Below are 26,864 nucleotides of genomic sequence, written 5' to 3' on the forward strand. Positions count from 1 at the left end.
GAAACATATGCAGCATTGAGAAATTAATATTCCTTACAATATCAGTCTCCATTCTCCTGAATACAATGCTTATCATCTGAGTCAACATTGCTTTAGAAGTTGCCTGGTTTATTGGGCTCTTGCTACATGTAAATTCTGCATTTAGTGATCACACTTGAGAGTGCTGAAAATTGTCAGATAAAAGGAGAGAAAGCACACCTGTTTAGAGCAATGTTATAGCAAACTCGAATAACACCCAGCAACGGTTCCCCATGCACTGCCACACGGATTTAAATAGTGTAATTTAATATTGCAAACACAATAAACTGAAAAACCGGTTCAGCCCTCTAAAAGTGACAAAACATAACTTTCTACATCAGAGGCTTACCTTTGAACTTTCCTGAAGCAACAGCTGTAAGAAGAACCTTCAGCACTTGGAGTACAGTGCTGCACAGAATTATGCGCTTTAAGAATTGGTATAACCAATGTCAAGAAGATTTTGAAACACAAAGGCACATACCTGTCTGGTGATGAATTATCGACACAGCTGCAAACCATGTTCAGAATATCGGTGAAAGGTGCAGAATTTTTTCCACCATCCAAACCCGGATCCCCCTCCAAATGATCATAGGCAATGAGTTTCTGCTTGCGACAAACAAAGAATTAAAAACATATACAGAACATCAATATAATGACTGGAGATACATTACATGAGTACAGAATTGCATCTCAAAGACATACATGAAGACAATCCAAAGCAGCATCAAATATTTTTAAGTTCTTTGTCTCAAATGCAAGGCGTAGAGGTTTTAGAACAAGCTCCACTTCCGCACCCCCTAATGTGTGTCCAGCATTTGCTAATGAAATGTTTATAGTCCCGCTTTTTGACTGGCTAGCCTGCTCGGCTACTTCAGCACTTTGGACTTTTGGCTGTTCATCTGCTTCTCCTCCAGTTTTTTCACCTCCACCTTCAGCTTGTGAACTGAAGTTAAGTATAATTCAGAGTCAGTCTAGAGAAAATAGACTATTGAACTTATTTCTCACATGCATAAGGCAGGACGACAGACAGAACAGGCCACCTTTACATGTAAATTACAAAACCTCTTACAAGTTGATGATTTTAAAACATAACATAAAAACAAAAGAAATGAAGGCTCAAACTCTTATAGAAAGCTAAACTTAACAAATACGATTTGGCGAAGAATTTTGATGATATCAAGTGTGGCTAGTAGCTACCATGGTTAAAAAGTGAATACCATAAACATAAACAGATGAGTACCAAATCTCAAAATAAAACATTAAAGTAAATATCAATTTATCGAGAAAACTTAATCCTAAAGCTAGCAGAAAATGGGACACTAGTCTGGTCATTACCTCTCATCTATGCTCGAGGATGCAGCCTGCGTAACAACCTTGGAACCATCTATAAGAAATCACAAATGAAATCTAAAGTAGTTAGCAACCAAAAAAAAAGTTATCACCACCTTATTTTTCTTTAGTATGAAGACAATATGACCAATGCCAAACTAGAGCAAAAAGAAACATAATATAAACAGAAACCTTAATCAAAGACATGTTTAAAACTCTTTGATAGAACAACAGGGAATGAATCTCCTTCAAGATACTAATATCACCTCATTGACACAGATCAGTTCAAAATCTAAGTAGCACATGCAACTTAAGCGTAGCTATACCCCAGAGATGACAAGTTCATACAAAGTTCGTAAAAAATGGACCACACTTCCCTTAAATTTAAGGTACAATTAAGCAAACCATTCTGTAATCACGTAACCAACGAATAAGAAGTTAAACCATTCTGACAGAGTAGCATCTCTCTTCACAGGTCAACATTCAAATATCAGATACAAACTGTAAGCCAGAAGCTGATCTAAGGCCTAAGTGTCAGTGAATCATCAACAACAACCCAAAAAAATTCCATAGCCTCAGCCTTATCCTATAACGCCATACTAGAAAAGTTCACTAAACAAACCAAAACACATGTATAACCTAAAATGTCAGCTAGTGCGACCACATTCAAGTCAAATACATCTAGCAGATAAACCGTGGCTATGATCGTTCTCCAAATGGTGAAATCTCCCCGAACCAAAAGCAACGATCGAAACGATTTGAGCAAAAATGGGAGAAATTGAGATCTAACCTTGATAAGCTTGGATAGCTTTCTGGAGATCAGGATACTTCTTTCCCCCAGACTCCTTGAGCATCGTCTCGAATGCTCGAGTCAAAAATCCACCAGCCGCCATCTTTAATCCTTCTTATACCTCTTCCACTTATCGTCGTCTTCTTCTCCTTCTGCTTCAACAGCAATTTTTTTTCTGCACAATACCGCAAAATCGAACGAATTACATGACCAGATCGTGCGGAGAAAGATCGAGAGAGAAGTGAGATATGAGAATTGCCTTAGCTCTCTGGTTTTGATTATGCCCTTGACCCTAGAAGAAGCTTGATCGAAGCGAGAGATCTGAAGCAACGAAACGAGCCACTAGCCAGATCTAATTTCCCATTTGAAAAAAAAAAAAAAAAAATTAAGTTTATTACTATTCAGTCGTTAAGAAGAAATAAAACAATAATAATGTCTTGTAGACTTGTATGTATTACTATTTTACTACTCAAAGCGATCAAAACCAACTGAACCGGGATTTTTAATTTAATCTACTCTGGTTTGTATATGTGAAAGTTTTCTTTGATTTGTTTAATATGAATTATATATGGGTTTAAAATCTTAAATATTGATGATGATACACCAACTATAATATTACAAACTGTTATTACTTTATAGTACCTTTAAAAAATATTTTCTATTAATAAGAGATTGTTAAGTTTTATTGGCTTCAAAATTCCAATAAGTAATTTAGCTTATTCTGTTTATATATTAATTTAAAACTAATCTCATTTTCAAAATGAAATATTTAACATGTTCCTTGTAGATACTATAGATGATGGTTATTCGGATTCATTTCAAATCGAATACCATTCTAAGATCAGCAGTATTCTCTAAACCCCATATTAAGATTTATGTACTTTTTCATTCGGAATCAATTGATAATAGTTGACAAAAAAATATATATAGTAAATAATTTAATTAGATCATTGACAAAAAAAAATAATAATAAAATAAAATAAAATTTTAAGACCATATTTTAATATTATTCAATCTCTCATCTTATTTTGTGGGACTCCTAACATGTTCTCGTGAATGTAAAAATATCATGGAATTACAATTCAAAATATTTAATGAATAGATTGACACATATATTTTATATATTACTAGAAATTAGACCCGCGCAAGCGCGGGATTTTAATTTAATTTTTTTATCAATATAAATTGTTGCGCTCAAATATAATCATTCAAACTTTTAAGTATAAATCTATATAAACATTAAACTTACTTTACAAAGTGATATATTGTTGAAGATAATAGTTATTTGTTATATATATTTGCGTGGGATTTTATTTAAATTTTTTATCAATAAGAATCATTGAATATAAATATAATTATTTGAAGATTAAAAGATAAATCTATATAAACACCTGTACTTATTTTACTAATCTATATATAACATATATTGTCTAGTGTCGAAATAATGTTTTTCTGGCAAATCAACAATATATCACATGATAACAAAAAATGACTTAAGAACCTCACTGCAAAAGTAAACAATATTGTCGACAATCCTCTGACCTTTTATACTTAGCAGAGTTCATTCCATAATCATATTCCATGAAAACATATTTTTAAAAGTTCTAACTTTGAATGTCGATTGTTGACCTAATAGTGTTGACCATTTAAACATATTGATATTTCACATTAAATGCAAATATACAAAATTTTATGAACAGTTTTAGTGTTACGTCGCTACAATGGGGTTGTCCAAGTGCATCATCTGCCATAATAGAATTTTTGACCCATAATAGAATTTTTGACCAAGTCAAAAATGTCTAAGTGGGGATAAACGTTTAAACCCGGCAATAAATATCCGTTCACTAATCCAAGTTACATATTTTTTTAAAACCTCATATGTTATTTGTATATGTTAATTTTGTGATGCAACTTCAGCTTCGTATTCTAAAAAAACTTAGTTTACTTTACGTATGTTTTTTTTGCCAATATTTTGGGTTAAAATCATTTGATAAAATTGATGAAGTCTCGAGCTTGTTTTATATATATATATATATATATATATATATTATCATGTTATAAAATTATTGCTCAAGTTAATAATAGAAAATTTGTTAGAAAGACATTTTTTTAGATACCCTTTTTCAAAAATACTTTTTAAAAACATTTTTATTTTTGTTCTCTTTTACACAATTACAATATATTAAATTAGTGTTTAGAATTTTTTTTTTTTTAGGTTTGGGTTCTATATTTTACATTTAGGGTATAGTTTTTAGGGGTAGAGTTTAGTATTTGGAGTTTTAAGTTTAGAATTTTGTCATTTTATATATTAAAAAGTGGTATTTTTGAAAATAGACACCACTAAAGGGTATTTTTGAAAAGTGAAATAGAAAAAGGGGTATTTTTAAAAATTCCCCGTAATAATATCCTTATGAGATATACTACACAAATCACATGTCACTATTTGTAATGGCTTAAATATAATTTTTTCTATATTTTCTGACCATTAATTTTGTTTTTTTAGATGGATTATTTATACAAATTATTTTTCATAGTTTTCCCAAAAAAAAAGTGACCCTTACAATACCTTTGTTTTAGATTATAACTTTTAAGTTGAGTTAAATAATTAACTTTTTTGTCATCATTGAATCGACAAAGTCAATCCCTACTACGCGGGGTAATGTGACTTAGTGGAATCGAACTCTGGTGGATTATGTCGCAGAAGTAGTGATGTAACCACTTGACTAAAGATATTTCCCTAATTTTTAATTTTTTATAAGTGAAATTTAATAATAAATATATGTAGTATATGTTTTTTAGAAACTAATGTTCCACTTCAATTTATTTTTCTGTTTAGATTTTTATAAATACAATTATATAAATTATTTTTTTATTCCACCATCCATTAAATCTTGCTTACAATCTAGAACTCATTAACCCATTATAAACTTTGGAATATGATTATTTTTTTGTTATAATTTGAATAATAACATTATTACTAAAACAAATTCATAGTATTATTTTTAATATTTTAAATTTTTCATTTATTTTACTTAATTCATTTTAAATAGTTATTATTTTTATTATTTACTAAAAAAAATATATTATTGTTTATACTATTTTAAATTTTAATTAGCTTTAGTTAATTCTTTTTTTAATATTATTAACTATAAATAATAAATAAGCAATCAATGAATATTTAAAATAGTATATTTTATGAAAAAACCAAAAAAATATTGATTAGTTGGATGATGATGTGGAGAAAGAAGAAGATAGAAAAGTTAACTTTATATATATAGATTTTCGTATTCCTATATACATTACGCTTTTAGGTGAATAATTTAACCAACATGATATTTAAAAAAAAAAGAAATTAGGTTAATTAGAGTATGCAAAAAAAAATCTTATTATTATGCAATAATATAACATTTCTATATTAGAAATATATTTTTAAATTCATCATCCCTTGTATTAGCACGTGTATATCTCTAGTTAAAAAATAAAGTGTAATTTAAAAAAATTAGAAAAAAAAATTTAATCAACTTTAGAATGCGGTATATATGATATTGTTAGACAAAAAAAACTTTATCAATAGAAACTATGATTTAACCAACTGCAAATCAGTTTTAGTATTAAAATTATAGTTTTAGTATTAAAATTATATCATTTTATTTTTAGTAATTTTAGATTTTAACATGTGACTAGGTGATACCCCGTGCTATAGCACGGGATTATATATTTTGTTAATTACTTTTTTTGTAATTTGTATTTTTGTAATATAGTTTTTTATTTTGACTTATTTTCTTTGTTTATGTTTATTTGTATATTTGTGGTTATACAATAAATTGGAAATCTAATAGAGTAAGTAGTTTGTATAATATAGCTTTTCACGGAAACAGACACACCACAATTTTGGATAGTAGTTTTGAAAGAGAATAGACACTCCACAATATCGGATAATAGTTTTGTAAGAGGATAGACACACCGCAATATCGGATAGTAGTTTTGTAAGAGGATGAGTTTTTCTTTATTTTGGTTTGTTGTCAAAAGAGGAGAAATTGTTTGTTAAATTTTAGTGTGAGATATTTCAATGGTTAGGAAACCATTGTATTTATATTGAGATTAGGTATATTTAGGTTATCATTTAGAAGTTAATATTTGATATATCAAATATTAACAAAATTGTAAAAAACCAATTTAATTTATAGTTTGATAAAAATATATGTTTTAACGGGTTTAACTCAAACTTTTTTTAGATTTTAAAAATTTTAAGAGTAAAAATATTAATATTAATTAAATATTTTATAGACTTAAATATATTATAATATTTTAATCTTCGACGGAGTTCAAATATTTATAATAATTTAAATGTTCATAAAAAATTAAATATTTATAATCTCTTAAAATTTTTTAAAAAACGTAAATATATTATAATAAGTTTATATATTCTCAAATATAGAACCAAATTAAACTGTTAAATTTGGATACCTGATAAATCAGGCTTCCTGATCATTTGTACTCAAAACATATTAGTCATATATTTATAGTGATTATGAACCATATTCCAAAGTATTTAGTCGATGTGGGATATACAGTACACATTTTCTGTAAATTAGTTTACAACTTTACATATATATAATTTATGCGTTTTTTATTCTTTCCATATATACTAATCATGATTAATTACTATAATTTCGTTAAGGAAATATTGAAAAATATAAACTAAATGATGATTTGTTTTTATTTAATTGTATTAAGTTGATTTTTTGTTTCCGTAAATATCTCACAATATAAAAGCAAATCAAATAAGTTTACATATATATACAACTTCGTATTTAATCTATTGATTATTTTGGAAGCAATAAATTCACAATCCATAAGTATTAAAGATTTCTCATTATTATTAATATTTGTAATAATTATAGGGAGGGATTAAGTATGGTAATAGTCAATATTTGATATTACTGAAGCCATTAAATACTCGGATACCAGTTTCCTTATTTATAGGGATTATACCTCTGTTTGGCGACAGGAATAATTATTCTTGAACCAAAGAACATACATGATCTGAATATTATAAACCTCGAGTACAAACAAATCCGCGAGTTTTATTTCTTCTATTTTCGGGTTAAAGAGGATCCGCGTCCCGATCCGGTCGTAATAAGTGGTCGAGCAAGGGGTATAATTGTCATTTAGATAAACGTAACTATAGGTTAATTTAGGGGGAGGTATTGGTTTAGGATTTAGAAAGAATTTTAATGACTTTAAAAGTTAGGTTAAATATGTTGTTATTCAATCAAGACTTTTAAAAACTCTTTAAAAATTTGGTGTTATTGGTTGTGGATTTGTAAAAAGTTATCTAAAATCTTGATAAATCTAGTGTTATTAGATTAAGAGTTTTATAAAGTCATTAAAAGTTTTATGTTATTCAAGTAAAACAAAAGAATCTTGGATTGTTAATGAATTCAAATTTTATGTTATTGGTTTAGGATTTTATATCATTTCCTTCATAACAAAAGTCATGAAAACTCTTTCATCAAATAGAAAGATTTTACAAGATTAGAAAAAACAAATCATCAAGATTTTAAAAAACTTCCTAAACAATCTCTTAGAATCCTTCATTTTTAACTTTCAATTTTCTATGATTCTAACAATCAGCAAGAACATAAAGTCATTAAAATTCTTTCTAAATCCTAAACCAATACCTCCCCCTTAATTAAATTAAGTGATTCTCTAATCATTTTTAATGAAAAACGTAATAAAACAAAGTCATGGTCCAATTTGAGTCTAGTGAGTAGCCCTGGGCATATTAACCGAACCCGAAACCCGAATCCGAACCCGACCCGAAGTAGGGGGTTCGGTTCGGGTTCGGGAAGTATGTAAAACCCGATCGAGTGTAATGTTTCTAAAGTTCGGATACCCGATCGGGTTCGGGTATTACCCGAAACCCGAAGTAAAACCCGAATAACCCGAAAATATAACACTTGATTCCTAAATCCCTAAATCCCTAGTTGTACTTTACTCTTTCTCTTCGTACTCGCAGACAGAAAGTATGGTTTCTCTCTTAAAAATTATACACCAAATCGTCAAACTGGATACACCAAATCAAAGGGTTGTCGCATCTTCTCCTCCTTCTAAAACTTCACGGAGGAAATCAAAGGTTTGTCTTCTTCAAAATTGGGATTTTGTAAAACTGAAACTGAAACTGGGCTCTTCATCTTCGTGTCTTGTTGCCATGATTTCTTGTTCTTGGTTTAGAGATGGGAATTTGCTTCTACAATCGTTCTGAGTGAATTTGTTTGAGTCCTTAGTAAAACGATTGATTGAAATTAGGGCTGATTGGCTTCCCATTTCCTTGTTTTAGATTTTAACGATTCCTGCTAGAGATTGAAATTAGGGCTGATTGGCTTCCCATTTCCTTGTTTTAGAGTTCCATCGTTGAGTTCCTGTTTTGATTTTCCATGTTTGTGCTTTGAGATGTGTTTAGTGTTGCCCATTTCACTTCCTCTTTGTCTGACTGTTTCGCTTGTTTCAGTTTTTTTCTTCTGTAATCTACAATTAGGATCTAGTTACAATGATGCTAACTCATGAATATTCCAACTTTCCATGGCCGATGATAATGCTTTATAAATACTTACCCACTATTGTCTTTGTCAAAGTGTTGGAAGGCTGAGTAGAGATGCTCTTCTCTGTCGAGTCTGTTGATATGCATTGTAGCTGCTATAAATTCCCCATAGTCTATTGTTCCATTACCGTCCGCATCAGCCTTTTAAAAAAAAACATCATCAGTTTTTTTTTGGCATCTTAATAGATAAAGAGCACACAAAAGTTGAGACTTACAACTTCCATTTGTTACATATGTATATATATATATATATATATATCTCTGTCTATTGTTTTGTGTTTTGTTGATGATGCATTAGCCCTCTTCTCTCTTTGTCTATTGTTTTGTTAACGTGTGACTTATGATTTGCAGATGGATTCATCCTCTCCAAATTTTGATGATGACGAGAGAGATATACACGAAGAAGAAGAGGTTCTAACACCCGAGTCTAATCGAAGGAGCAAAAAGAAACAAACTTGTAATGACGGATCAGAGTCTAAGCAGCCTGAGTCTAAGACCCAAAAGACTCTCAATCCAAGATCAAATGTATGGCAACATTTCACAAGAATGAAGGACAATCATGACAAATGTAACTGCAACTATTGTGGAAAGGAATTCAGCTGTCCAACAAAGTCAGGGACAAAAACCTTGTAGAATCATCTAAAAATATGTAAGACATATTTGGCATGGGAAGACTGTCAAAATCCATCCGAAGGTCAACAGGTTATTAGTAAAGATGGGAGTTTACAATCTGGAAAAGTGCCTGAGCGTATTTTTAGAGAAGCATTGAATGAAATGGTGGTGATAGGAGAGTTACCATTGTCGTTTGTAGAATGTGCGGCAATGAAACATTTTTGCAACAAGGTGCCACTTCTATCTTCTATCACTGTTTTTTTTTATGTTTCTAATACATGATTCTAATCAATGTTTTTTCTTATGTAATCCACTTAGGTGAACCTGTACAAGCCGCATTCAAGGACAGCAGGAAGAGACATAGTAAAGATTTTTGTTGAGAGGAAATCTACTCTAAAAAAATGGTTTCTCACGACCAAGCAAAGAGTCTCACTCACAACTGATATATGGGTTTCCTCTGTAACTGGTACGGTTTTTTAAAATCAAATTGTAATATATTATGATTAATGCTGAAATGTAACAGCTAATACTAGTGCTGAAATGTCTAGCTGAATGAGGGATAGAAAGGTTGTTTACTATTACTGTTGATAATGCAACAGCTAATACTAGTGCTTTGAGTCAGTTTCAGTCTGCTTTCTCTTTAGTTAGTGAGGATTCTCTGGAAGTGATTCAGAAGGACCTTAAGTTATTCACATACCAAAGGGAAGATGCACAAGAGAAGTGAACCAAAGAATGAAAGAAGTTGTTTTGGAAGATTTCAAGTTGATTTTCTCAATGGTTTGTATTTTGTAGAATGTTTGACTGAGACTTGAATTTCTTTTTTTTTTGCTTTGAACATTTGACATTGCATTTAAGTCACCTTTGTAAGCATTTGACATTGCATTGCTTTGAACGTTTGACATTGCATTGCTTTGAACATAATCGGGTTTTGATCGGGTTTTGGACAACCCGATCGGGTTCTTCGGGTTTCGGGTATACCCGAACCCGAAGGAACCCGATCCGAACCCGACCCGATAGTATATAAAACCCGATCGGGTACTATAGGGGTGAACCCGAAAACCCGAACCCAAATGCCCAGGCCTACTAGTGAGTACTTCTGTTCTAATAGTATAAACTCGGTGATACCCCTTGCTAGAGCACAGGATTATATATTTTGTTAGTTAGTTTTTTTTGTAATTTGCATTTTTGAAATGTAGTTTTTTATTTTGACTTATTTTCTTTGGTTATATAGTGTTTATTTGTATATTTGGGGTTATACAGTAAATTGGAAATCCTAATAAAGTAAGTAGTTTGTAGAATGTAGTTTGTACAATATAGCTTTTCACGAAAACAGACACACCGCAATATTGGATAGTAGTTTTGTAAGAAAATAGACACTCCGCAATATCGGATAGTAGTTTTGTAAAAGGATAGACACACCGCAATATCAGATAGTAGTTTTGTAAGAGAATGATTTTTTATTTATTTTGGTTTGTCGTCAAAAGAGAAGAAGTTTCTTGTTAAATTTTAGTCTGAGATATTTCAATGGTTAAGAAACCATTGTATTTATAGTTAGATTAGGTATATTTAGGTTATTATTTAGAAGTTAATATTTGATATATCAAATCTCAGCAAAATTGTAAAAAACCCAATTTAATTTATAGTTTGATAAAAATACATGTTTTAACGGGTTTAACTCAAACTTTTTATATATTTTATTAACAATTTTAATATTACTTAAATATTTTATAGACTTTCAATATATTATAATAGTTTAAACTTTCGACGGAGTTCAAATATTTATAATAATTTAAACATTCTATAAAAATTTAAATATTTATAATTTCTTAAACTTTTTTAAAAAAAACATAAATATATTATTTTATGTTTACTTTTAAAAGTTTAAATATGCTCAAATATATAACCAAATTAAACTGTTAAATTTTGATACCTGATAAATCAAGCTTCCTTCTCATTTGTACTCAAAACATATTAGTCATATATTTATAGTGATTATCAACCATATTCCAAAATATTTAGTCAATGTGGGATATACAATACACATTTTCTGTAAATTAGTTTACAACTTTATATATATATAATTTCTGTATTTTTTATTCTTTCCATCTATACTAATCATATTTAATTACTATAATTTCGTTAAGGAAATATTGAAAATATAGAATAAATGATGATTTGTTTTTATTTAATTGTATTAAGTTGATTTGTTGTTTCCGTAAATATCTCACAATATAAAAGCAAATCAAATTAGTTTACATATATATACAATTTCGTATTTAATCTATTGATTATTTTGGAAGCAACAACGTCACAATTGATAAGTAATAAAGATTTCTCATTATTATTAATATTTGTAATAATTATAGGGATAAAGTATGGTAGTAGTTAATATTTGATATTACTGAAGCCATTAAATACTCTGATACCAGTTTCCTTATTTATAGGGATTATACCTTTGTTTGGTTGTGTATTTAACTATTCTTGAATCAAATAATATACAGGATCCGAAAATTATTAATCTGGAGAACAAACAGATCCGTGAATTTTTTTTCTTCTATTTTCGGGTCAGAGAGGATCCGTGTCCCGACCTGGTTAGTTTTAAGTGATCGACTCAAGGGTTTAATGGTCATTTAGATAAATCGAAATTATAGGTTAATTTAATTAAATTAAGTGATTCTCTAATCATTTTAATGAAAAACGTACCAAAACAAAGTCATGGTCCAATTTGAGTCTAGTGAGTACTTCAGCTTTAATAGAATAGATACTATATATGTGTAATTTAGTATTTCAGTATTGTAAATACATTTTTTTCCCAAAAAACGGACATTTTCAAAAATACCAAAGAAGAACACATTTAAAAGTACCAAAAAAGTTGAACACTTTCATATAACTCATCATACATCAAATTAATGCCAATTCTAACATGCCATACCATTTGATCCACAAGCTTTAAAGTTTTTTCATTTTATCAAGATAACATTTTTTGCCACATTAAATATTTTAATTTTTATCAAGACAAAATATAAATTTTAAAACCAATTTTTCTTATTAAACTCTACTTTTTTGTAAATACTTTATAAATACAAATATATTTTTAGATACTTAACCTTCAAAATATTTGTGTTAATTATAGATATATACTTTTAGATATATTTATCTTCACACAAAAAAAGACAAACCACACTAAACTCTCAAAAATGAGTATAACAACAACCGAACAATCATCAATAAAATAAAAGTAGGATGCGTTTCTTTCCCGTGTTGACACATCAGCATTTTGGAGAATTCTGGAGCTGACACCTCAGTTAAAACAGGTAGCCAATCAAATTATAAGAATTAATACAACTCAACTTTGATATCCAATAATATTCATCTCTCTTTCCATGTTACCTTTTATAGTTAATTTGCTGCATTTTAAAAAATGGCCCAAGCCCAACAGGGTAATAGTAAAATACAATTACATAGGCCCTGATTGGTAACGGCTGTTACTTTTGGCCGTAAAAACTTTGACTTAAAAATTTTAGCTGCAAAGAATTTGGTTGTAGATGATGTGACTATATAAACTTTAACTGTTAAAATCTGATTGTTTACCAACAACTTTTAAAGATGTAGCTGTCATTTTTATTATTATTATAAATATTAATAATAAATATATATTATGTCAAAAATTAATTCATATAGCAATTTAATGATAAAATAAATTTTATTAATGATAAATTAAAATTTTAAAAAATATAAGTCAATCAAATATGTGATTTCTTGATTGATTATTCTGGCAAATATCAATAGTATTTTTAATTGTTTTGAATGTTTTTTTTTGAGTAGTTATATCAGCAGTCAAAAATCTATTAACCTAAACAATTCATTATTTGAATGTTATTCTATTATTAATCATGAATTTCATAAACAATTTTATAGTATCATTAGTGATGATGATGAAAAAATAAAATTTATTATTGAAATGGATCTTAAAAGAAAGAGAAAAAAATAAGAAAAAATAGTTTATAAAAATAAAATATATAAAATATTTATATATACTTTTAGAGATCTTTTAAATATAAAAGGGAGAAAAAATGAATGATTTTTAAATTGTTTAGTTTTAAAGCATGCGCTTAAAAAAAAAAAAAGAGGAAAACAAGGAAGGAAAAAAAAAGTTGCTTTCAATGCTTTAAAAAAATTAAAAGCCAAAAAAATATGATTGGCAAAAAAATGACTTTTAAGGCTTTAAACAGTTTTAAAGTCTTAAAAGTGGGTTGCCAATCAGAGCCATAATCATCTATTTTATACTCATAATTAAAAGCCAAGTAAATAGTCCAATTCGTAGAAAGATAAAATAGGTGAAGAAATGGTTTTCGTTCAATTACTCAGCAAACCGAAAAATTGTGAGAACATCCAATATTCGATCTCTGCTTGTGATTAATTGTGAGAACTATGGTAAAGTTTGTTATTCCTTTCCCTTAACGGAGACAGTAGTAAAGATTGGAATATTGGATGTTCAATGGAGATAACAAAGTAATCAGTCAAAATGACGATGTTTCTTTGTATTTTTTCGGAGACGCATTTTGAATCCAGTAAGAGATACGGTAACCACACGGCTTCACAGATTGGAATTATCTCTGGCAATAGAAAGATAATGAGAAGTAAGAGTATGAACGCTGTGGGAAAGCTACAACAAAGAAATATAGTTAAAGTATGTGGTGAGAGTCAACACTATACAAAAATTGTCCTCAAAATAATTAAAATAAAACAGTAGAAAAAAACATTCCCGCAGCATAGTGCGGGCACGATCCTAGTATAAATAAGATCACAATATTAAACTGCTCATAATTAAGGAAAAAACCTAAAATATTTAGTAAAATTTTCACATAATTTATTATTCAGTTTTAAAGAAAATTATAAATGAGAATAAAACCAAAGGAGAAAATAAAACAATATTAATGCAAACGAATTCGAAAAGAAAAACATGTACCCAGAATATAAATTATAATAGAAACAATTCCCCCAAAAAAAATATGTAAGAAAAATTCTCATAGAAAATATGATAAAAACAAGTTTCCAAAGAAAAAAATATATGAACAATTTTTCTTACTTTTCTTTATCTAAAATTTTTCATTCTTGTAATTCAAAAATCAAAATCACAATGCTTAGCTCATTCCTTTAGACAGCTTGATATTGAAGTCGCATTTGTAAACTCTTTTCTCCTGATTAGAGAGTTATAATCTAATTTATTAGAATGCAATTTGATTATGGAAGATTTTTTAAAAAATTGGATTTACTAATCTATATATATAAAGTTTATTTTCTTCACTCCTACTCCTAGTACTGCCACGTCAGCATATCCCTTTGTTTAATAAGCTCATATTTTCGAAATAAGCTGATATTTTCGACATTTTTAGCCTTTTAAGAGTGTTCACATTAACATTTTGATTCATCCTCCTATAGCTGCCACATCAGGTTCTACATTCGCAATAAAAAAAAAAAAAAAAAAACTTGTGATGCCACGTTAGCTTAGTTATGTACTTCTAGGTTTTCAAGGACGCTCCGTCTTAGTATAACTGAAGACGTTCCCTCTTCCTATAACTCAATATACTTTTTAGAGAGCCTAACAATTTTCTTCTGTTCCGTCGCCTGGATCTTAAACCTAGGAGAATTTGAAGAGCATAGGTTAACACTTTATCTTCGTATCAATGGAATTATGTTCAACTCTGTTATGTCATCATTTCTTTCAAACCATGGGGAAGAATCTGTCTCAAATAAGTACGAATCAATGGGTTATCAACAAATCTTCAACAACAAACAAGTGCGGAAGTCTCAGGTACCGGCTTCTAAACTAAATCTATTGAAAGTATCACTTTCCTCTACTCTACTATATCTATAAGTTCAATCCCATTCAACCTAGGTATGAGGGCTACGTCTGATTCTTCGGCGAAAATCTCCCTCCTTTGTCAAGGGTTTTTTTTTTCATTTTCCTCGCCTTAAGCCTTTTAGTGACATTGGATCTCTCCATTGAGTATGTTCCATCTGCCTTCATACTATCCTCAAATTAGTGTTGCGTTTTTTTGTTTCAATTTAAGCCAGAATATTAGGTATGCTTAGGGAAATTAAGGAACAATTTGTTTTCGTACACCATCATCTTTGCTAGGAATTTAGCATGGTTGCCAAGATTTGTACACATAACCTGTCAAGTGCTTAATTATTGACTAATAGTCATTGACTAAGAAACAAGGGCATGCAGGACTTTCATAATGGTTAATATATTTTTTAAAACCTGCATATTTTGTAATTGTTTGATAAACTCATTGGAGAGTTGGTGTTCTTAAGCTGAGGAAGCGAATTGTTTTTTTTTTTTTGTTCTTCAGACTTGCATAACAAAGACTGTTCTGACAATGACATTAATCGTCTCTATGAGGCATCCATTGATCACCTTATGATAGAGACGTCATGTATGCATGTAGAAGATATATGTTTGTAAAGAGACGCAGTTACCCTTCTTGAATCGTATACCCAGGGATGGAATACAATTTACTGATTTAAGATCATATTTTTTAAACGAGGTGATTAAAAGAATGTGATGGTCAAGCCGTCAAGGATCTGGTTGTGCAAGTGAAGGAGGTGGCTACGCCAAATGAAGCAATGCTCTTATCAAGCATGTCGTCGATTATCTCTTTTCTAATTATGAATGGCGCAACTTTATAATCTTTGCCTCCAATATTTGGTAAATATGTAAATTTATTTCTCTTCAATGGGTTAACTATGAGAAGGTCATAATATTTAAGCTTTAATATTGCATCAGTTACTCACTATAGTTGAATTCCTCGAGGCAAGGTACGTACCCGGAGATTGATACTTATGTGTAATTGTGTGTATATATGAGGTTTTCTTAAAGAAAAAAAATTGTAGGGTAAATTTTTGAGATCTTTTGTGTTGTGAGGTTTTTATTTTGTTCTTTAGTGCCTCCCTCCATTCATGTATTTATAGAGCACAGGAGTGCAAACAATTGTAGGGAAAATTCTTGAGATCTTTTGTGTTGTGAGGTTTTTATTTTGTTCTTTAGTGCCTCCATTCATGTATGTATATAGAAAAGGAGTGCTTATATAGAAATCTAAGCTGAGCAACATGAAATCTAAGTATTGACAGGAGGAATTACCCAAGGTGAGTAACATGAAATCTAAAGCTGATGATGATCAATTCATGAGACAAAAGAATGTAAGGGAGGTGGTGTGTTAGCAAAAGGCTGGCGATTCAGGAGAGAATGAAAGTGTTTTTTATTTTATTTTATTTTGTGAAATATAGTAGATTAGAGCATTTACAGTGAAAATATTTCATTTTACAAATAACCACGTGAATGACAAGAATACGAATGTGAGGGAGGTGGTGTGTTTAGCAATTCATTTGTCACATGAAAACATGTATTATTATTCTCCGGGATCGATTAGTAAGTAATTGTACAAAGTTAAGATGCCATACTTTTTAAGTTTAAGCATGTTACTCATACTTTTAATCAGTCACACGCACAATATTATCCCAAGAAAACAAAAAGTAATTTAATTCATTTCTCATCATGAAAAGAATATTACCACTCTGTATATAAGCTTTACAAGATATATTTTTGAACTGAATGTCTTAAATGAATATAGGCATCAAAATTTACAAGTCAGGAACTCAGCAAACTAATATAATTTATTATTCTTGGTTGAATGGTGAACAAAAGCCAAAGAAATAACTCAAACTGGCCTATATCGTTAACAAAAACTAAAAATACGAAACAAAATAGCCTAACAGTTTATCATCGTCTTAATTTTTCAGAAATAAAAATTTAAAATAAACCGCGCATATTTATTTATGGCTCTAGGAAGTTAGTTATGGCTCTCTCTATATTTATTTATCATTTTCCCAACTTCTGCTTCGACCTCACTTCATTGATGTTTTCATGCTCATACCTTCTATGTTGCTCATTTGTTAGCAAAGTTTGGTTTAAATTTAAATATTTTATTCAGGTTGTTTTTCACCTTCACCATAGCTCTCAAGCCAGTTGTATAACGATTACATTAATTCATCTATCTAAATCATTTTTTCTGAAAAAAAAGTAGACGAAGTTTCCTAAAAAATTAGAGATAAGTTTTAAAATTTATCCAATATTCTTTTTTAATTTTTCTAGAAAAAAATTCTTTACCATCATGTTCAACATTTAGAACTCTATAGGTTTAGAGATATGTGGATTGGAGCTAAAATTTCGAGTAAGGTTCGTTTGACATCGTTCTAAATATATAAAGCAAATGGTGGTAAAAAAAATATTAGATGTTTATAAAAAGTTAGAGGACTTTAGCCTTTAATAAAAGATTTAAGAAACTTTTTTTTTCCTGTCAATTTAAGGAAAATTTTTAAATATGTATAATTACATAAAAAACTTGAAAAAGTATTTTAATTTATAATCACATATGATGATAAATTGTAAACAAGTTAATTTTATTTAACAAATTATTCATTTTACAACTATTACACATCCCAAAACCAAACAACCTTTATTACAATAATCCAAAAAAGGAAAAAAACAAATATTAACAAACTGAATATATATTTAAAAAATAATCACAAAAATAAACATTATATAAAACCAAATAACCATGTCTCAATAACAAAAATTACAAAGAAAATGTAATCAAACACATTACATAAGTTCTAATTAAACATATCTATAAAAAACACAAACTAACCAGAAAAAAAATGAAAAAGTATAATTATGCAAAAAACAAACAAGCCAAACTCTTAAAAAAACCCCAAAAACATGTAAAAAATCCCCCAAAATGTATGGAAACAAAAAATTAGATGTAAAACAATCAACAACAAATAAAAACAAAAAGTGAAACGAACCCGCGTGAAACATTATTATAACTCAATAGTTTTGATGCAACTAAACGTGAAACAAACCTGCCCGTAGCGCGGTATAATTTCTAGTTCAAAAATAAATTAGGTACCAAAATAGTTGTTTCAAACTTTAGAAAAGTACCAAAGTGATATATATATATATATATATGTAACTAACAAATGTAGGAAAGCTTGATTTCAATCTTGAAAGTTGTTTTCCATTTATTTTTGTGTAAAGAAACGGAAAAAAAAAAGTAAAAGAAAACATATCATTAGAAAATGTGGGAGAAGGATAATAACAATAATGTCGACACACTAACCTGGAAAAAAAAAAGAATATACACACTGGAATCAATGTAACATATGTATATACATTCATCAAATCAAAATATGATTCGATTTCGTATAATTGACATCACTTTAATATTTCCTATTCTACCCCTCCACCAATCATAATATTGATTATATATATAAAAATGAAATCAAATGTAAAATAAAAAAAAATAAAAAAAAGGTTCTCAGGGAAGAAGATCGTCGCCGAAGAGGTAAAGGAGTCGTTCAACAGCCCATCTAGGTTGGTTAACGGTGGAACAATCAGAGAACGACGGAAGCAACGGTGTTCTACAAAGCGGACAAGTACGGTGGTTATCATCCTCATCTCCTCCACCGCGGCATTCATAGTCAAGCCACCGGTCAATACAATCACGATGAAACACGTGAGTACAGTTCCTAAGCTCTCTGATCTCGTCGTCGTCTTCGAGATCTCCTAGACACACGGCGCACGTGTCGCTGATCGACGACGAGGGTGATCTCTCAACCGCGTCACGGAAAGCTGTAACGGCGAGGCTTTCTTTGATGGTTTGCGATGAAACGGAAGGAGAAGAAGATCTTGGTAGTGATGATGATCGAGAGCGGTAACGGATGATACATGCGAAGATCCAACGTAAGACGGCGATGATAACAGCGGTCTTGTAGAGAAGGTGGCTGATGATGAGACTAGTTTCTTCGATGAAAAATGTCATTGTGATGATGTTTCTTGCTGAAGTATATGAGAGAGAACTTGGTGCTGAGAGAAAGAGAGAAAGAAGAAGAGGGAGGAAGAGAGGTTAGCATCAGGTTCCTTTATAAAGGAGAATTAATAAAGGTGGTGAGTGGTGACTTTAAAAACTTTTTTTTTTATATTTATTTACTACTAGTGGTAAGCACCGGAAATTATCATCAATGTATTATGTATTATCAGTTATACTGCATTGTATCATAATTAAATGTAACGATGGATATGTGAAACGTAATAATATTTGTTTTCACATATACTTTGTCACTCGACCGAATAAAAAGAATATTAGGTGAAATGTCAACAAATTTATCATCTAAAGATTGTATTATGCCTCCCAGAATTAAATGTACTGTGCTTGTTAAAATTTTAAAACATTACAACAATTTCTCAGTTTGGGACACTATAACTAAGTTATTGTGATTTTCTAATTATTGTATATTATTGAGTATTCTATTCACATTTTTTTAGTCAACACATCGCATTCACTTATATGATGAGATAGTTTTTAATTGCTCTGTTAGTAAAAATACAAAAAAAAAATCATATGAATTACTAATTTATGAATATCCAAAAGTAATGTACATAAATGTATTAATTTTGTTAGAAAAGCAAATCCATTGCTAATATGGAAAAAGATGTTAACAAGTTAGCCCTCAACAAAAAAAAAACTAAACAAATAATAGTTGTTTTTATAATCAAGAGAATTTGTAACCTGGTGGGATCATCATCTCTTTCGTGTATCGTCCTAGAAGCTTCTTTAGTTTTGGATGTGAAAACGTCTTCTTGGTGAACTTCTTTTTTTACTTTACACCATGATTCTCTCTACATTCACACAAAAAGCAAGGAAGACAATGTTAAGATCAAAGATGAGCTTGTAGAAATCAATTTTGTAATTGAACTGATGTAATTGTAAAAACAAATTGAGAGAACGTACATGCATGTACGATGTTTGCTAAACTGTAGGGGTATTATACAAACACAAAAACTGGTTGCCCATGCTGAATAGGGAATGATAATGGCTGGAGACATGAGTCCGATGTTATTCATCAAGCTTTAATCGTGGAATTGGTGTGAAAGCAATGAACATTTTCTAGCCGATTGCAATAGTACATGAAAACAACTTAAAAGACAATTTAAATTAGCGATCTACAAAATTTTGGTGGTAAAAGATAATAACAAAACTACAAAAGAAAAACTCTTGATAGATGGAAAAAGAAACATAGAAAATGAAAGAAAGGAAGTCTTGTTTTTTAGCTTCATAAGAGATTTGGAATAATGAAAACAAACGAAAATAAATATGTAAGAGATAGAACTGTAACTTTTTTTTTCAACGATAAAACTGTAATTCATAGTTGCAGAACGGGGATGGAGATCATGGGTGAACAGTTGGAGGAAAAGTAGGACCCTAACTTTTTTATTTTCATTTTTCTCAAATAATAGGTGTAAAAAAATAAAAGGTTTTGGACAGTTTTTTTTAGATTTCTTTTTCTGCTTGATTTCAATTTGTTTTTATGTTTATGAAATATAAATTATGAAAAAGTCTATATGGCATGTTTTTATTGGACAAGTGATTTGTGCTTTATAGGATAAAAGATATTCTATTTAGATCTCACTGAAATATCTTTAATTCACCGGCTAAACAACTTTTTTTATATATAACTAAATTTCACAGTTATTCCTTTTAGTTTTTTCCGGTTTTTTCTTACCACTATTTTGATGTTAACTGTTTTTAATTATTTTTTTTAATATAAAAATGTAAAAACAAAATCTATGTGGCATAACTCTATTGGTGAAGTGACTTGTGCTTTATAGGATAAAGGATTTCTATTTTTATTTTATTTTACATTATAAACTTGGTAATCTTGTGTGCTTATTATCTGTGTACCCGCATTTTTAAACTATTTAGGAGTAAAGAATGTGCGTAGAGAATTTGTGTTGGTACTATAGAGTCATCATTTCAATATTTTTTAAAGAAGATAAATAGTGGGTGCTTTTAATATCCAAAAATTAAATAAACATCTACATTATTCAGCTTTAGTATGTTGAAAACTTAGTTAGTCAAATTTAATGTGCTTTTTACTTACAAAAATTAAACAGTACAATTGAAAATTCAAAGCATGCAAAGTATTAATTAGCTGAAATAGTGTAAAACGGTGAAGATGGAGTTTGGATAAGATACATGTTATTAAAAGTTATGAAAGTTTGGATAAGATTTTTGTTCGATTTTATGTTAGCATATTAAACCCAATATTTTTACCATCTGACTAACTCTCCGAGATTTTACTCATGGCATCCATTTATATTTGTGGGAAAGAACATTTCAACTGGAATCGAACTGAAAAAAATAAAAACACACGAATTTACGCCATGTTCCTAGACTTTTTACTAAATATAGAGCACGACTTGGTTACATACTCTTTAATTTTTACATAGAGAGAATTTTTGGTTTACACACATTGTACTGATTAATTTAGTTAAGCGGTTTATATTGAACCGGCCTACTCTATTTATATGAAATTATATATTATAAAGTTAATATTATTCATTTGATCAATTAACTTCATTAAAAGAGTTTTGGTTGAAGAAATGAGTATCTTAAAATATCTAGGTGAAACAGTTGTGATTGTGAGCAACTAACTAACTAGAGATCAGAACTTCAGAAGGGACAAGCGCAAAGTAAAAAAAAAAAGAAAGAATAAGAGAAGGTGACGTTGGGGGTTAAGTGGCGTTCGTGTGTCACACCCTGTGCTAGTCTGGCTTGCATTGCATGAAAGAATGAGAGGGACGGTGGAGAATAAAAGACGATCGTAACGTTTCCTTTTCTCTTCCTTTTACCAAACCATTCAAAAAGAGAAACAAATTTTGAAAAGAAAGAAAAAAAAAATATTTTGACGTAACATATTTTAGTATCATTATCGTTGGTTCTCTTTTAGAAACAATTGGTCACATAAGCCTTTAGTCCCATTTGTGGCTTATTGCCTTAACCATTACGGCTTGTTTTGTTTACATCCATGTACGTTGTTATTATCTTCTCTATATATATGGGGATTTGCTTTACCATAAGAAATATACATACTGCATATTTTAGTCTTTTACTATCACAAATATCACATAAATTCTTGGGTCTTCTTTTAAATTTAGTTACGCGTCTCTATTATATATTAGCAATAAAATGATTACATGATAGAAATTCAAAAATATGTGTAATATTTCATGCATAATTTCATAACTAATAAAGTATTAAGATATGCATATTGTCATTGAGCTAGTCGAGATGATTTTAATGGCTAATATACTTAGGCTTACGCCGCATCTTTTCATTACCAAAAACTTTTGTGAAATTTTTGGAAAAAAAAATTAAAATGTGGTATTTTTGAAAAAAAACCTTTTTTATTGGTATTTAAATGAATTTCTCTTAATGTTTTAAATTTGAACGAACATGCTACGTAAGATTATTTTAAATTTTAATAATAATTAAAAGAACAAAACTGTGATTGACATCAACCCATTAATAGCACAGCAGTGGTTTTGCTTTTTGTTTTGTTTTCAGTTTTACTTTAGAAACTAGGATCTCACCCGCGCTACACTACGGAGGAATATTTGCGGACATATACGACATATAAATTTTAGTATAATCAATTATATTAAATCATATATTTGTGTAATGAGTTTGGATAAAATAGTAAAATTAAAAAAAATTGGTAATATCAAATCTCAATGAGCTTATATATCAAATTATCTCCCTTCTACCAACAATTATCTTATCTCAGCCAACATATCTCCCTTTCTCCCTTTCATGCAAAAGAAAATCAAATCTGTTCTTAAATTTTTTAAAAAATATGTTAAGGGGCATTAAAATATATGGCCGTGAAATGTGTTTATCTGTCAATTTGAAGCACATAAAAACAAAAGCTAAATTCAGATTTGTATTTTTTTATTTATAAATCCATATTATTTTTGGATACATTGAGATTTATTTTTGTACCCAAGTTAAACACAATCTATCAACAAATCATGACCAAAGAAAAAAAATATTGTTCTTTATATAAAAACTAACAGATTGACACATGAGCAAATCATTCCTATCAAAAAAAGAAGATTCAAAAAAGCATCATATGTTTCATTGAAGTGATTCAAGAAACATGTATATCTCCAGGGCCGTCTCTACCCCATGACAGAGTAGGCAAATGCCATGGGTCCATCCCAAATATTAAAAAATTTCTTTAAGCAAAAGGGTCCAATTTTTTCAAAAAACAAAATTTATTAAAGGTTTTTAGGTTTTTTAAAAATTTGACAGAGGTCCCATATTTGTTTAAGACGGGACTGTATATCTCGCTTGAAACCATGCAACAATCATAGTTTCGACATAAGTTAAAAATAACAATAAAAATAGAAAAGTTTCAATGATTAGTGAGGAGTGAATATGTTAGTCGAATTCTATATTTATAGGATAAATAAAGTTTATTTCAATATCTAGAGTTAATTAACATTGTCATAAATATGATCTTAATAATATATTTGTGAATCAAATGTTTAAATATAGATTCGAGATATGCTGAGTTTCCAAAAAAATTGAAATCTATAATTATGATTAAGACTTTTTTCAACATATTTAAAATTAAGATTATACTTGCAAATATAATAACTATTGTGATATGATTTTGTAAATTGTTACGTGTAACTGAAAATTTAATTTTATTTTTGGTTAGTTTGTAGATTTGAAATCAAATTATACACTATTGTTCCCAAAAATATCAAAATCAGATTATTTATTGAAATTTCGAGTAGTTATGTGACTTATGTCAAGTGCTAATTATTAGGGTGATTTATTTTATTTAGATTTCTTTATTATCTCTAAACAGTTTTTAAATATGGTTAGTTTTTTTCTTCGAATAATTAATATTAAAGGTTTTGGGATTCGAATATATATATTTGGGGAACGCTAAATTTAATTTGATCTTCTAAGATATTTTCCTTAAATCAAAATTTTAAAATATATTTATATGTCGTAATTATGGTAAGTTTGTTTAAACGATAATCCATTAAAGGTTATATAATGGTTTATAAACTTAAAATCATCATATAATTAAATTATTTTCTATTTGATGGTGTAGATAAATTACATTACCATTATTATGCACTTTATTAGAATTATAGAGATAATTTTATAGCAAACTTAATTTTTTTTTGTAAATTTTTAAAATTTGTTTTAAAATAGATTCTCTTTTCAAAAAATTAAAGAATTCTTATTAAATTATTTCGTAGTAAATTTTACATTTTTTCTTAATTAGTTATTAATAACTTTAGTCATATAAGAAATATGCTATTTTCTAAATAAGAAATATGATTTTATTAAAAATATATATATAGGTTTCCTAAATAATAGGAAACCAATATTTTCGTAATTAATATGGTTTTTTTTGAATTTTTTGTTTAGTTTTCCTTAGGAGTATAATTTAAAAAAATATTGCAAAATTTTCAGATTCTAACCCGATAACCCATTATAAACGAAACAAATATTTTTAACCCGAATCCAATTTGATTGATTTTGGGTAATTTTCTAATTTTGACCCGACCCGAATTCATTTTGTACTTCTTTTTTACTAATATAGAGATTCACGTAAGCATATATTATATATAACTATATTTGATGGTAAAACTGCAATGATGTCAATGAAGATTACTAAGATATAGAAAGAAGAGAGTTACAGAACGATTAAACCTGGAAAAGAATGAATCGTCCACACTCACTCCCAAAATTCTTTAGTTTAATTAGGTGTAAGATTGGCTATTTTAATGAAATAATCATGCATAAATCTTCCTCCATCATACTTTATGATTGTAAGATATGCTATAAGTTTTCATGTAAGAGATTTATTTGCAGTCTTAAACCGTTATATTACTACATTCTATAATTACTATATAAATGTTAGCTTTATCTGCATCTGCAAAGGAAGTTTTAACATTGTCAACTATTGTCATACTTATAAAAACATCATGCTTAATCTGTTTGGAAGTAGAGCCCTTTTCTTTCTTAGTACTAATTATAGTTAACGGATCCGACTCTTCTCACGAAGTACCAAATCCATATCTATTATCTTTATTGTGAACTCAACTTTCTCTTTCTATTATGAGAAGTTAGTTCCAGTGAGGGTCAAAATAGTAGAGACCATAGAACACAAATTAGCAAGATATGATGTTGCAATTTAGAGAATAATAAGCTTTATTTGGGGCTCAAAGTTAAACAACACATTAACTAAAATTATTGAATGCATATGACTATAGATTATAATGCTCATGTGGGTAGTCACTATAATATATCCTAAGATCATAGCTTTCAGAAACTTTTCTCAAAATGATTTATCACAATAATTAAACTATATATGGATATACTTAATTAACTCGTATACGAACAGTAATAAATTATTGAATATGTTTTATGACAATATCTAGCCTACTTTGTGGGTAGCTAATTAATACATAAACATATCAAAATTTAATTTTTGGTTTCGATGTTCAAATCATTATATGATATACCATTATGGTGATATCAATATCTTAATTTTGCACATTAAGGAGAAAAATCTAATCTTTTATTACTTAGGATTTTATATATATATATAATGAAAATTAAACAAAGATTCAAGTCTACAAACATCATAACTAGGATTTAAACCATAGATCTATTATTCTTAATAGATTTATTAGATGTTCACGACTCGGCTCTCATACCACATGTTAAAAGTTAAGATCTTAAACATCTATATTAAGCTTATAATAGAATCACAAAGAGGATTAGAGTAATACCTCTACTCATTGTAGAAATGATGTTTTCTTGAATGGATCCTTGTAGCTTTTTTCTTTAGTGGTTTAGAGATTTGAAAATAACTAAGATATTTAGGTGGAAGATAAGGTTTCTCTCCCCTTTCCTATAAACTATATATTTTTTAGGTATTTTTTTTTTGTTCATGATGGTTTGTTGATTTGTGATGGAACAAATCATCTGTTAGAGTTCACAATTGGTATATCCCCCAGTTCTCCCTCCAATACCGAATTCACTACCCATCTCGGATCACAAGTCATTGACTATTCCTCGGCAGCTAAACCCACTGAAAATTTTGCTTTCCATTCGACGGTTATTTGAGGTATTCGACGCCCGTGGACATCACCATTGTAGTAGAACGTCTGACTCCTAGACTCAATTTGATTCAAAAAATTATATACTAAACACATAGATGGAGTTGATGAAGGCCACATGAATTTAAAAAATAGCTTTCAAAAGTTACTGAAAAAAATAACATGCAAATCCTACTTAATCGATTAAAAAATCATATTACCTTAAGAGAAATTGTTTTCTTTGTACACACCTGAAAAATATTGTACGATAAAAGAAATTAGCTACACTAATATGTACAAAACAATGGGAATAATCATTCACATGCAAATTCAAGAATAACAAAAATGCAAATGGTAAAGTCTACTATGAAAGATATAAAACATTTGAGAATTTCTATAATATTCAAATAAACAGATTTTATTACGATTTCCTTATGAATGTATGTATTAATTGTTATTTTGATTTTAAATTT

General features: G+C 29.0%; 2 protein-coding genes across 2 annotated transcripts in view; both read right to left on the reverse strand.

Annotated features, from left to right (window-relative positions):
• The window catches only part of LOC104780231 (brefeldin A-inhibited guanine nucleotide-exchange protein 5), a 17,542-nt gene extending 15,029 nt beyond the window's left edge, over positions 1–2,513 (reverse strand). Inside the window, exons 1-8 of the mRNA XM_010414182.2 lie at positions 2,397–2,513; positions 2,138–2,312; positions 1,354–1,402; positions 721–961; positions 500–621; positions 368–426; positions 199–256; positions 6–122 (exon numbers count right to left, since the gene is read on the reverse strand). Of these exons, the coding sequence (XP_010412484.1) occupies positions 6–122; positions 199–256; positions 368–426; positions 500–621; positions 721–961; positions 1,354–1,402; positions 2,138–2,240 (749 nt within the window). The 5' untranslated portion in view covers positions 2,241–2,312; positions 2,397–2,513. The remainder of the gene's footprint in view (positions 1–5; positions 123–198; positions 257–367; positions 427–499; positions 622–720; positions 962–1,353; positions 1,403–2,137; positions 2,313–2,396) is intronic.
• Positions 18,386–19,500, reverse strand: LOC104790638 (E3 ubiquitin-protein ligase ATL4-like). The gene has a single exon (XM_010516418.2). It carries the CDS (start codon positions 19,238–19,240, stop codon positions 18,737–18,739), a length of 504 nt encoding a protein of 167 aa, XP_010514720.1. The 5' UTR covers positions 19,241–19,500; the 3' UTR covers positions 18,386–18,736.

The sequence above is a fragment of the Camelina sativa genome, chromosome 6, assembly GCF_000633955.1.
Source record: "Camelina sativa cultivar DH55 chromosome 6, Cs, whole genome shotgun sequence".
NCBI classification, from domain to species: Eukaryota; Viridiplantae; Streptophyta; class Magnoliopsida; order Brassicales; family Brassicaceae; genus Camelina; species Camelina sativa.